General features: G+C 52.6%; 1 protein-coding gene across 2 annotated transcripts in view; it reads right to left on the bottom strand.

Moving 5' to 3' along the window:
• CSNK1D (casein kinase 1 delta) overlaps positions 1 to 8,331 on the bottom strand; it is a gene marked incomplete at its 3' end in the record, with an annotated part of 37,472 nt that extends 29,141 nt beyond the window's left edge. For both annotated transcript variants that reach the window (XM_079724822.1, XM_079724823.1), the window contains exons 1-2: positions 8,215 to 8,331; positions 1,606 to 1,716 (exon numbers count right to left, since the gene is read on the bottom strand). In XM_079724822.1, the coding sequence (XP_079580948.1) occupies positions 1,606 to 1,716; positions 8,215 to 8,290 (187 nt within the window). In that variant the 5' untranslated portion in view covers positions 8,291 to 8,331. The remainder of the gene's footprint in view (positions 1 to 1,605; positions 1,717 to 8,214) is intronic.
• Between the last annotated feature and the right edge of the window lie 5,376 nt (positions 8,332 to 13,707).

Raw genomic sequence — 13,707 nt, 5'->3', positions numbered from 1 at the left:
GGCTTCTCTTGTTGCGGAGCATGGGCTCTAGGCACGCGGGCTTCAGTAGTTGTGGCACACGGGCTCAGTAGTTGTAGCTCACGGGCTCTAGAGTGCAGGCTCAGTAGTTGTGGCGCTCAGGCTTAGTTGCTCCACAGTGTGTGGGATCTTCCCGGACCAGGGCTCGAACCTGTGTCCCCTGCGTTGCCAGGTGGATTCTTAACCACTGCACCACCAGGGAAATTCCCCTCTGCCGAGTCTCAATCTACTATACCAGCTCCTCCCTGGGTGTCAGCTCTTCTTCCCTCCATCCCTGGGGGCCCAGCTTCCAAGTTCTCAGAGATGCTGCTCCTCAAACACACAAGCTTTTCAGTCAGAAGGTTTCATCCAACCCCCAGCACCAAGCTCCTCCCACCACGAAGGCCATAAACCAAGTCACCTCTTCCTACTCATCACCACCTTAAAAGCTGTGTAGACCATCCCTGATACCTGAGAACCCTGCTGAGGGCCGCCAGAGGACAGACACACTGGCAGGGTCCTCTGCCAACGTCTCCCTGGGCACAGGACGGGCCAGGGAGTTTCCTCCCTATGTGCCATCTGAGAACCCACAGCCTGCTCTGGTCCCATAATGCCCAGGACGAGCGGCACTGGACACCCCCTTCTGCAGTCGTCTCATAGGACTGTTTGTGTTGCTTTAAGATATATCTGCTGTTAAAGAGACACCCTGTGCTACGTCAACTGAGATATGCTGGTTTCTGATATTAAGCACCACAGATTAAACTGCTTTGTGAGGCAAAGATGTCAAGAAGTCACATCACCAGTCCTCCCTTTCCACCTGACCAAAGGACCAACACACACTCTGAAGACAAGCTTTCTTTTGGCAAGGTGCCAAGAGCCTTCCCCACCCCCACCCCCCCAACTATGAAAGTATCACGGGGGCTTCTACTTCGAAGGGTATCCAAAAGGAAATAACACAGCTATTCTTCACACACGAAGCCCTGTCCCCAGAGAAAGCTCAAGACATTCAGGGCTGTGCCTGGGCTTCCTGAGCTTCTTGGGGAGCAGCACAGGCACACCCTTCAAAATGCTGCAATGTCTTCAGGACTCTGAGACCCCCAATAAGACCCCCTCCTGCTCCATTAGCCAAACAATCTCAAAGTCCAGAGAATTCTAAAAGGTAGACTCTGAAATCAGGATGGGCACTCTGATACCAGGTACCCTCAGGCCCAAGGGGAGGTTTCACAGAATGGGGACAGTAACTGAGCTAGAAGGGGTCTCACTCAGGAGAGTCTGTGGGGACGACCTGCAGAGCTGCAGGCATGACCAAGGCGGCACAGGAGGACCAGCAGCAAGCTCCAGGTCAGCGTTCATACAAGTCTGCATTCAAAGACACCAGTATGTAATATGAAACTAAGGAAGAGAATATTTATGCAAAAAGCATAAAATGATGTTTCTTTTTGTCGAGTGAGGCCCTCTACAGGCAGTATCTGAAGGGAAGCCACAGGATGGGGTCAAGGGTATGAACGCTTCTGCCCCTTTTCCTAATTAACCAGACTGTGATTCATGACATCTGCATTCTCCCTCATCAAACACCACCTTGGTTTTCTTAACAGGTAAAGACCATACCTCCTCCCTGCATCATTTTGTAGATTTTGCTCTCAATATGGAGCTGAGGGTGTTTGGTTTTGACACATTCAAGCTTGATGGCAACTTCTTCTCCTGCAGCAATGTCCGTACCTTGGCAAAGAAAAGAAAATCACAAATGTTAATCGTCTGGTGTCTACCACCTCACCCAATGTTACAACATGCTGGAGAAACAATGAGTGCTATCTGAATCTTCCAAGGAGGACCAGGTGATGGATGCACTCCACTTTCTACTACAAGATGGTGTCAGTGGTAGATAAACCCCTGTGGGAAAATATCCCTATTTTCACTTTTTAAAACAGGAATATTTGACACATACAGAAAAGTCTTATTTGGTATTACATCACCCACTTCCATACGGCTCTACTCTGATCACCAGGGGACCGAGAGACAGGGTATGCAGTTCTCTCCATAGGACCCCCATCTGGTCTAAACCTTCTCATCCAGCCTGTTGCTCAGCCCTGTATTCACCCACCCAAAGCCAGACAGTGGGGAGTCCCAGGGCAACACATTCCATGTGGGCCCCATTTCTCCACGCTGCCTTGACAGGTCTCGGGTGTGTGCGAGCCTCTCTCCAGAGGGGTGGCTGGGTTTCCACTGAACTCCCACATGGCCTCAGCCCATCCCAGTCTGTGTGGCCCAGGTACCAAGCCGCATACAGCAGGGCGCTTCTCAAGGGGACTCGGTTCCCACGACACGGCAGGAGCCATCACTCAGCTATCACAGGCCAGGCCAGGCCCAGGGAGGCCCAGCACACCTCTCCCCTCCCAGGGACCAGGACATACTGTGCATCTCCTATGGACACTGGAACAGGACTGGGCTCTGTTTTCAAAGCCCTAATCACATCTATGCAACGTGTACTTGTCACTCACCTTTTGCTAGGTTTTTTTTTTTTTTTTTTTTTTTGCGGTACGCGGGCCTCTTACTGTTGTGGCCTCTCCCGTTGCGGAGCACAGGCTCCGGACGCGCAGGCTCAGTGGCCATGGCTCACGGGCCCAGCCGCTCCGCGGCATATGGGACCCTCCCGGACCGGGGCACGAACCTGTGTCCCCTGCATCGGCAGGCGGATTCTCAACCATTGCGCCACCAGGGAAGCCCCGCCTTTTGCTAGTTTTGTGCTAAAACCAGCAATACATCTGCTCCCACCTCCTGGTTACCAGATCGTGATTAAAGATTAGAGTTTTAACCTCAAGATGCCGTCCTCTTCTTTACTACAAGATGGGCCTGCAAATGTGACAACCACTACCCCTCCATGCTTCACACACGAATGCTCCCGAGTTCCAATCTGACCCAAAGCTATGCTACAAGCCCTCCCTCAAGGAGCATTCACTGGGGAGAATGGGAAAAGCAGTCTTTAGAAAGCACACACCTAGCTACCCCCTGCTCTCCTCACCAGCTCCTTCTAAGTATAAAGCACTTTAATCCTTCCCAGGACTATGGTTATTCGTGAAGGAATTAACACTGGCTCCAGCAGCCCAGACAGAACGCAGACCCATCCTGCTGGGCAAAGCAATGTTGCCAGTCCCTGGCGACTCAGTTTCCCTCACCATTTGAGTTCAGCAGGGAGACCAGCAGTCTGTTTCATGAGGGAGTTGTGGGATGAATGGGTTACTGGTTACAGAGAATGTTAAGACTCCCGGATAAAAGGCAGAGTAAGGTCAGCAAGCATTAGAACAATGACGACCTGCAGGAGAGCTGTCTGCTGATATTCATGAACCCAGTAACTGCCCAAGAAGGACAGAGAAACTTTCTCCTCTAGTCTGCTCAGACAGCTGCTTGAGATGCGGCTGCTTCTAGCGGGCCTGGATCCAAACCCGGTCACCAATGCTGGGGTTCCATGGGAATAACCACTATCTGGTAACTCCCAGTGACCATTCTAAATTTAAGAACTCCATTTACCATTCCACAAAGACTCCTGGGCATTCAGAAGAAAGACAGGTAATACATTTTGTTCTTCCTCCCTGAGGCTGGGATAATCTATCTAGCTACAAGAGAAATTACTTCATTGTAAAATGTACTGTGCAAACGAAAAATGAACTCTGAGTTCCTGTGAGGACCTGGCACTCTGAACTGAACTCACCAGCCCATGAGGAACAGATGACTCACCTTACTCGTTACATCAGCAACTCCCCCCACCCCAAAGCAGGAGCAGAGAAGCCTCTGATGATAGCACTCTTGCTCCTCCAACTATGTCAGCCCTGTCACCTGTGCCAGGACGCAGGTTCTCAGTGACAACACAGCCTGGGCCCACACAGGCTACCTACTGAACTAGCACCTTCAAGAAGGCTGAGGACACTTCTGGTTCCACTGTACTGTGGCTGGTAAAGCTAACACCTGAGTCACCCTGCAATACGGACAGTCTTGGGGACAAATGACCACAGGCAACTCTGGAACACAATATGAATTCCAGCTTCCCCCCCGCCCTGGATCACACCAGCAGATGGAGCCAGCCTCCCCCAGGATCACACCAGCAACAGAGCCAACCTTCCCTAAGATCACACCAGCAACAGAGCCAACCTTCCCTAAGATCACACCAGCAAAGGAGCCCACTTCCCCCAGGATGACACCAGCAACAGAGCCAACTTCCCCTAAGATCACACCTGGAAACAAAGACCACTTCTCCTAAGATCACACCAGGAACAGAGCCAAACTCCCCCAGGATCACACCTGGAAACAGAGCCCACCTCCCCCAGGATCACTCCTGGAAACAGAGCCCACCTCCCCCAGGATCACACCTGGAAACAGAGCCCACTTCCCCCAGGATCACACCTGGAAACAGAAACAGCCCTCTACAGCATCACAGTTGTGAAGGTTGCCCTGAGTCTGATGACTCAAAGAGGAGAGCCTGGGTTCTTTGCCAAACAGCCTTGAGGGCAGCACACACGCAGGCTGCCTCCTCTGAGAGGTCCTCAACACTGGGTGAAGCAGCAGCGCTTCAAGTTCTGGGTATTCCATGGGAACCAAACATAAGAGACCACTGAGCAAAACTGGGGTGGTCCACCACTGTAGCCCTGCAGTCCTGGTCCCACCTCCCCTGGCTGACAGCAGCCCCTGTGTTCTACTGGCAGTGCTGCTCCAAGTCTTGTCCTCAAACTACCACCAGTCCACAAGGGGACAAATACAGGACAGCGAGGAAGCACCCAGGAGCTCTGATAGCAACATGACATTGCTGCAACATTTTAATCCTATTTTACAAAAGTGCTGATCTGCCACAGAATGGAAATTACAAAACCTGGTCCTTCACAACAGGTAACTTCTAGAAGTACTTCTAGATGGGGAACAAAAATCTGAAAGATACTATTGAGCTCTGGGTTCCAGATTCAGAGCAAGTCAAAACCAAGTGGCACATCATGTTTACTCAGTGTCTGTTTATAGTGCGGTCTTTTATCACCCAACAACCTCAGTTCTTTTGTGCAGCTCCAGTGCCAGACAGGAGCTCCCCCTCACTAGACGAAGATGTTAGTCTATGTTTAGACACAGATTAATGCTGGGCCTAGGAAAACAAAATTATGCCCCTCAAGTTGAGCAAACGCAGATGATAAATGAACTTAACCCCAAGATTGACCCTGTCCTGGTACAAAAAGGTAACTCCCATTGATGACTGCCTTATCGACAAAGAAATAGGGAGAGGCCTCTGAACAGCAGGGCAAAGGGCACTCTCGCAGGGCAACCACTGAGAAGGCAGCTGATGCGGTATCTAGAAACACTCAAGCCATCACCCTAAAGGACACAGGCACGTGACTATGAAAGCTGCGTACAGGCAACTGCTTTCCTCTCCCGGCCAGCCAGCCACCATTTTGGAACCCCTACTGTGTGCCAGACACCCTGCTAGGTGCCACGGAAGAGAAATGAAAGTCAGCGAGGGGAAAAACATGAAAATCAAAAATATGAAGAGGTTACTAAGCTTTAGCTCCCCAAAAGCATTTGTGTATGTGATGAAGCCAAACCACACAGTCCACCTGGGTAACAGCTGGACAGATGAGGCCATCCTCCGATAAACTGACAGAGCAACAGGATCAAGTACAAATGCCAACAGCTGGCAGGAAGAAAACCTCCATTCTACCAATCATGAATGGGGGGCAGGGAGGAGGGTCCGAGGTACTGCCACCACCTATAGCAGACAGACATGGGACAAGAACAGAACTCCATGAGAACAGGGGGCTCACGCTGTTTGGGAAGGACTGGAATCACCTGCAGGGCACACTGCCACATGCTCATGTCAGCACAGCAGGCTGCTGGAAAGGGAGGCTAGCACCGGGCCTTCTTGGTCCATAAGGTACTCGGCAAGCTGAAGGACAGCTCTCTCTTCCCCCTCCCCCGGCTTCAAACGTCTGAAAGCACTAGAAAGTCACAGGTGGAAATCCAAGACCCCAAACCCCACATTTAAACCAAGGTGAAGAAGGAGGAGTTAAGAGCATTCTGACCTATAGCAAAATGACAGTAGTAGGAACGACTTTAACTGCTGTCACACTAGAATACGTAGAACATAACGATTTTTAAGATGAGGACCGAATTCCTCAACTAACGACTAGTTGCCTAACAAATAGAAAAAAAAAAAACATGGTACAGAAGACTCAACCCATCCCATGGTCTTTGGATCGGTCATCTGTGACCCTTAACTTCAGTATATAGTGAGCTTCCTCTGACCCACCTTTCCAGTCACATCTCAATCTAACAAGACCACTTCACATTTCCTCAGTGGGGTAGCATGTAGCCTGAAGGGACCACCACATGGGCCAAGAGTCAACGCCGAATCGGTTGTACCCAACCGCACACAAGTAACTCTAAGTGTACTCCAGTGGGTGGGCCATGTGGGTACTCATAACTAGGGCGCGAGAGCCAGAGTCTATCCATTTTAGGATAAACATGAAGGAGGAAACTGAGGACAGACCCCTCTGGGACCGGTCAGCCCATGTCTGGCTGGATCAAGCACCACTGGTGTGCCCAGAACAAGGTGAGGCCCAAAGGACACAGTTGTGAATAAGCTTTCAGGGTCTCCCACGAAACTCTCAACTTCTTTGTGAATGACTTGGTGACAACGTTCCACGATTTGATTGTCTGAACGCAGCTTCAGAAAGCAGAAAACTGTCTGGCAAGGTTTCAGACCACAGAACAAAAAGGTTCAAAATATCTACTTTTTCGTATCTGTGTAAGGGTGGCTAATAGATTGGTTTTTCAGTGCAGCTCCTAGATCCTGAGTTAAAACTTTTGCCAAAATCTATTGTTCTATAAATAAGGCAAACAGCTTGCATTTACCCAGCACTTCGCCTCCCAAAACACTGCTGAGAAGGCAACTGCTGACTACTGGACATAAATATTTAAATAGTAAAATGCAAGTATCTCTAAAGTGTGTTTTTACTCAGCAGGGCAGTAAAGCACATACTGATGTGACAGGATTACACTGTAGGGTAAGGGTACCAAAAGCAGTTATAAACTACCCTAAGTGTGGAATCCTCTTACGCTGTTAGCCCAGGAGGTCGTGCATCCTCTCCAGGTAACAAGAGGCAAGGATGGGGCGGTGAGCACACACACTTGGGACCATCTGAAAGGCATAACCAGAAGCATTACTGACATACAAATCTAGTCCTGACCCTCCCTGACAAGTACACCAGCCAAACAGAAACACCAGAGCGGGCTGCGCAAGCAGAGCATGTTCACCCCCAAACTTGCACAATGACAGTCCCTCTGCACATGCATCGCGGGCCAGGCTGGATGTCCCCAAATGCGGGGGTAGGAGTAACTTACACACAATTTCTCTGAGAAACGCTTATATTTTTAAAACTTCCAACTTTAAGACTCAAGCCAACCTTTTATCACACACGTGCATGTGCGCATTCTTTCACTGTAAATCTGAAACAATCCAGAACATTCTAATCCCATTTTTTTCCAGTCTACCTGGAGAATTTTCATAGCAAAAGGACAAGCTCATGAGCAGACCTTTGCCACTTTATTTGCCTCTAATTCTCCCAACACCCTAGCGCTGACTTTGTCCCGAATCACCTGAATGTCATTCTCGTTTAAGCCGAGGTACTTAGTACAGAACTTGGATGCGCAACATGTTCTCAACAACCACTCTACTGGCCCCCAGGCGACCCTGCGCACCACCTGCGGTCCACGGCCCAGACCCCGGGCCAGAGGGGCTGGTCAGCCGGGGCTGCATCGTCGCGAGGAGCGCCGAAGAAGCCTCGGCCAGCCCCGGTTTCTACTCGCGCCCGCAGGACGCGGGGGCCGCACTCGCCGACGGCCCTTTGTCTGCATGGAGGGACACCGGGAGCGGACACAAGGCGGGCGGGCCGAGCGGGTAGCGAGGGCCTAACCGAGGCTCCCGGCCGCTCCCCAAAGGCCGCGAGCGCACGTTAGTCAGGTGCCCTCGAGGGCGCGGGTCGGAAAGGCCGCAAGTTCCTGCCTGGGGAACTGGGAGGCCCGAATCGACGGGGACGCGGCTTACCGCCACGGGCCGGAGGGGATGCCCGGGGCTGGGGCTGGGGTTGAGGGCGCCGGGGGCGGGGTCGCCGGGGAGGGGGCCGGAGCGGAACCGGGGCCGGGGGACGCCAGTTTGGGGCTGCCCATCCGCGGGGAAGGGCGCCTCACCGAGATAGATGTCTCCGAAGGAGCCGCTGCCGATCTTCCGGCCCAACCGGTACCTGTTCCCCACTCTGAGCTCCATGGCGGTGGCGGCGGTGCGACCGGTTCACTCCTGCCCTCCCGGCCGCTTCCTGGGTCTGAGCTCGGGGAGGCGGCGCCGCTGCTGCCGCTACTGCGGGTCCGGTTGCCGGCTCCGCCCCCCTCACGGCCCCGCTTTCACCATCGTTTTCCGGCCGCCCCGGCGCCCCCAACGCCTCAATACGGGACGGATGGGACAGTCTGAGCGCCGCCGCCCCTGCTCCGGCCCCTGTTCACCCCGCTTGCCCTCTCCCCGCCGCGGATGGACTCGGATCTCCCGGGCCTAAACCCCCTTCAGCTGCCGGAAGGAGCCACCGCCATCGCGCTGTGACGTCACTTCCCCTAGCAACCCGGTGGGGCGGGGCCGCGCTGACCAAGGGGCGGGGCCTCGATTTCGGCAACTGGTCGGCGGCGGGACCTCACAGCTCTAGGGGCGGGGCTAGGGCGGGTCCGGGGCCTCGGAAGACAGGCTGGGGAGGGGCGGGGCGGGAGGGGCGGGGCCGAGCAGGGCAGGGCGGGGCGGGGCGGGGCGGGGCGGGGCGACAGGTGGGGCTCGGCCCCCGCCCCCCGGCCCCCGCCCCGCAGCCCAGCGTTCTTTTTCATCCTCGCGACCCTCGGACGTCCAGGCCAGGCCGGACCTCATTCTTCTCCTTACCCCCTGTTCCCCGCAGCAGTCCCGGGCCGATAGCCCCCTGCCTGGCCCCCTTCCGCATGCAGGACTCACGTGCTCTCGCAGGGTCTTCGTTTGTTCCCGCAGGTGTCTGGGAAGCCAGCGTCTCCTCGCGACAAGCCTGGGACAAGCACACAGGCAGTGCCCTTTGCTGGAGGGAGAGAGGAGAGAGAGCTTGTCCCTCCAGGCCCCAGACCCGCACATTCGGGACTCTCCAGGAGGGGGCCGTCCTCCCTGCACCGGTGCCTGTGGGAAGTGACACAGGCCAGGCTACAGGGGACACAAGTGTGCACAGGTCTCTTGGGCTGGCCGGGGCCTGCACTGTGCGGTTCCCTTCCCACCCTATGAGGTAAGTCCCAGGCCTACCGCACTCTCAAGCCTAGGACTGAAGGAGGAGCCGTCCTAGGGCCTGGTGTCAGACTGAAGGGTGAGGGTGACACTACCACCTTTTAGAGGGTGAGGCCTGCATTGCCTGCCTCTCCAGTTCCATTGCCTGGAGACTGGATCAATGTTTTCATCTAGTCTGCCTTGGGTCTTCAGAGAGGTGCCTGAACCAAGAAGGAATGACTTTCGTGTCGATGCTTCTCTAGGCCTATCTCCCACCCCAGCCAAAAAGAAAGAACCATAAAACAGGCTGTTAATACATATTTTTGGACAGCTAACAAACATACTACTCTGAGCACAGGGGTTACATAGAGGTGTGGGTGAGATAGCTGCCAGGGCCGCCATTCAGGATCATCTTCCCTGGTTGCAGAGAAGGAAAGTGCCTGGTCTCTCCATTCACAAGTCTTCCCTCTCCACCACTCAACCTCAGTACTGCAGCCCCTGTTTGAAAATAGTTGGAGGTCAATTTGGGGGAGCGGGCATCAATTCCTGAGCATTACATAGCAGTGCGAAGACAGAAGGAGAGGCTGAAAGGCAAACCGTGATCAGCTGCTAATGAGTGGCGGGCAATTAGGAACACCCCATGTCCATGCACAGTGGTTAGCCTAGTTTCTCAGTCTTAGGGTGTTGGGAAGATTTTTGCCAAACTAGTAAAACTAGCCTTGCTGGCAGAATATGCTAAGTGTCCAGTTTCCCCACGAGAGAAAGCCATGAGTGGAGACTGGAAACAGAAAGGGGCTTGGCACCAGCTCCCTGAAAATACTGGACTGGCGACTTCCTTAGCTGCCCTGGGCTGATCGCTGGTCAGCAGTCCCCTACTGGGGCCTCGATGTCCTTTCTCAGAAAGAAGCTGCAACTCTTGGGGCTACCCCCAGGTCCCAGGGTTCTGCCTGCTTCTTTTTTTTCTCAGAATTGGTCAGGATAATCACATAGTCGTCCCTTGTGTGTGCCTCAGTTTCCCATTTGTGAAGCACCCTTGCAGGGCTAGGGCTTGTACTATGACAGCTGCTTCCCCACTTCTGGCCACCGGAGTGGGAGCCTGGTACACTCTCCAGAACTGCAATCCTCTCTGTGCTCATGTTCTGTTCCCTAGCCCTGCTCTTGTGTGACCTTGAGAAGGAGAAAGTCAGTGTCTTAGACCCGCCCTTGGAGCATGGTGTTAGGACCAGGAATAACACGGCCAGAAGGCTGGCATGTGGCATGAAGGCTCCCACATAGGTGAGTGTTCTTTTTGTTGGAAATGGCCTCATTAGTGTCCCAGCTCACATTGACTCCAAGCTGACACCCAGCCTGCGCCTGGCACATAGTAGGCACTCAGTAAACGCTGGCTTCATGGATGACTCACATGGATGAACTCCCAGCTCCTAGCCCAGGCCATTTCCAAGCAGAACTGCCAGGCTCAGACCCCCGCCTTTGCAGCCAGGGTGGGTTTCACCGCCCCCTCCAAGGCTCATGATTCTGCTTCCAGCAGGGACACTGGCTTGTGCCAGCTCCCCCCTCAAAACTCACTCACACTTAGGATGCCCCAGGTGTGTTCCCAACTGGGCTGGGGGCCTATACACCCCTGCCCGGGGTCTTTTTATTTTAATCTGAAACCACAGAAGGTAAGTCTTATCCAAAAGCCTGTGGGGTGGGGGCTGGAGGGCTGGAGGCCTTTCACCGAATCCCGTCCCTGCAGGCCCCTCCCCATTGTCTGGACTCCCAGCTGGTCCCTGCTACCTCTTTCCATCCCCTGTGCATTGCTGTCAGGGTCCCACGTCTCTCCACAGACCATCCCCACTCCACCTGGCATCGCGATTTTAATGCAGTTCCAAATACATGGTCCCCTTTGCTTCAACCCAAACCCCCTCTGACCTCCTGGGCAGGTGAGGAAGCTTTGGAGGGGAGGGGATGCCCAGCCTGTCCTCTGCCCTCATGTGAAAGCAGAGCGCAAAGGAAGCAAGCTGAGACCGTGTGTGTCCTGGTGTGCAGAAGATTCCTGGGCTTGTGCTGTGTGTGACTGTGTGCCTGTGTGAGTGGCTTTATCAAGACAGAGTTCACAAACCACACAATTCACCCATTTAAAGTGTACAGTTCAATGGTTTTTAGTATATAGCAACCATTGTCACAGTCAATTTTACATTCTCATCACCCCAAAAAGAAGCCCGTACCCCACACTTATGCCCAAACGCCCCATGCATGAACGAAGCCCTTGTGCTTTCTGAGGTCAGGCCAGGGCTGGCATCGGGCTGCAGAGGTTTGCATTTTCCTGTCCCCTGAGAGCACACACCTCCCTTCTCCCATCCCGACCTCACGTCAACCCTCCAAGGGTTGTCAGACTCTTTGGGGGAGAGGGATAGATACACACTCCAATCTCCAGAAACAAGAGGCATGTGCATGTGCCCATGTCCTTGGAAGGACACCTGACCTGGGGCTGGGCAGGGGGTGGGAGCTGCTCTGGGTCCCCTGGCTGCAGTCTCTCATGGTGACCCCACACCTCCCAGCCACTCCCTCTGTTCTCCTTCCTCCTCTGGCTGGCTACTCTGGCTTCCAGTAGTTTCTGCCCCTGAGCTCCCCTGACCTCCCTGCTGTGCCTCCTTCAGCTACTGGCTGGTCCTGGTCACTTGTTCTTCTTCTGCCCCAGGTCACAGGTCACCGGCAAGAGCCAATTAATGGGTCAGGGGCCGGGGTCATTTGCAAATTATGTCTACCTGTGGCTTCCCCTTGACCAGAGCTTGGGGCAGCCCAGGGTCACCAAGGAGGGGCTTTGTGGCCCAGGCTCACACCCTGGAGGGAAGCTCGCCCCCTGTGACTACCATCCTCAGCTGACTCCCACGTGAGCACCCAGGGGGTGAGTCTCCTCCTTTCTGCTCCTGCTACATGTTGACAAACCATAGGAATACTAACTTGCATTGTTCCCTTAGAGATCATCAGTACATCCTTGTGAGATGCAGGAACAGGCCCAGAGAGGCTATCCGATTCTAGATTTTCCAGAGCACCCGCAATTTCAAATGCTCTATGATTTTAGCAAAAGCCAACAGGGACTTCCCTGGTGGCGCAGTGGTTAAGAAGCCACCTGTCAATGCAGGGGACACGGGTTCAATCCCTGATCCAGGAAGATCCCACATGCCACAGAGCAACTAAGCCCGTGTGCCACAACTACTGAGACTGCACTCTAGAGCCCACAAGCCACAACTACTGAGCCCGCGTGCCTAGAGCCTGTGCTCCGCAACACGAGAAGCCACCGCAATGAGAAGCCTGCGCACCGCAACAAAGAGTAGTAGCCCCTGCTCACCGGAACTAGAGAAAGCCTTGACGCAGCAACAAAGACCCAACACAGCCAAAAAATAAATAAAATTTTAAAATTAAATAAATAAAAAATTTAAAAAACAAAAAAACAAATGTTGATGAAGATGTGGAGAAAAGGGAACCCCTGTACACTGTTGGTGGGAATGTAAATTGGTGCAGCCACTGTGGAGAACAGTATGGAGGTTTCTCAAAAAGCTAAAAATAGAACTACCATATGACCCAGCAGTTCCACTCCTGGGTATATATTCAAAGAATACAAAAACACATTCAAAAAGATACGTGGACCCCAATGTTCATAGCATTATTTACAATTGCCAAGATATGGAAGTAACCTAAGTGTCCATCAACAGATGAATGGACAAAGAAGATGTGGTATATATATATATATAATGGAATATTACTCAGCCATAAAAAAATTAAATCTTGCCATTTGCAACAGCATGGATGATTTGGAGAGTATCATGCTAAGTGAAATAAGTCAGACAGAGAAAGACAAATACTCTATGATATCACTAATATGTGGAATCTAAAAGATACAACAAACTAGTGAATACAACAAAAAAGAAACAGACTCACAGAAATAGAGAGTGAACTAGTGGTTACCAGTGTGTGGGGGGAATAAAAATGTAGGGGTAAGGGAGTAAGAAGTAAAAACTATTATGTATAACATAAGCTATAAGGTTATATTATACAACACAGGGAATATAGGCAATGTTTTATAATAACTACAAACGGAGTATAACTTTAAAAGTTGTGAATCACTATATTTTACACTTGTAAAATATAATATTGTACATCAACTATACTTTGGTAAGAAAAGTTTTACTGCGTTCCCAATGCAGGGAGCACACAGGAAAAATGAGAGGCTTAGACCTCAGTTGTGGATGGAGTCCCAGAGGAGCAAAAGCGACAGGTGGTTAGTGTGACCAGGACCATTGGACAGATATAATAGAACATCTCTAGGAAGATCCTGGGATGTAGGCATGCGAGGCCCAGAGAGCTCCAGGCAGGAGGCCAAGACAGGCCCCGCCCAGGCCCATCCTGATAAATCTAAACCCCACGGGTAAGGAAGAGATTTT

Source organism: Hyperoodon ampullatus, assembly GCF_949752795.1.
Source record: "Hyperoodon ampullatus genome assembly, chromosome: 19".
Lineage (NCBI taxonomy): Eukaryota > Metazoa > Chordata > Mammalia > Artiodactyla > Ziphiidae > Hyperoodon > Hyperoodon ampullatus.
Note: the sequence above shows the minus strand (reverse complement) of the source record. Positions and strands in the feature narration are given on the sequence as shown.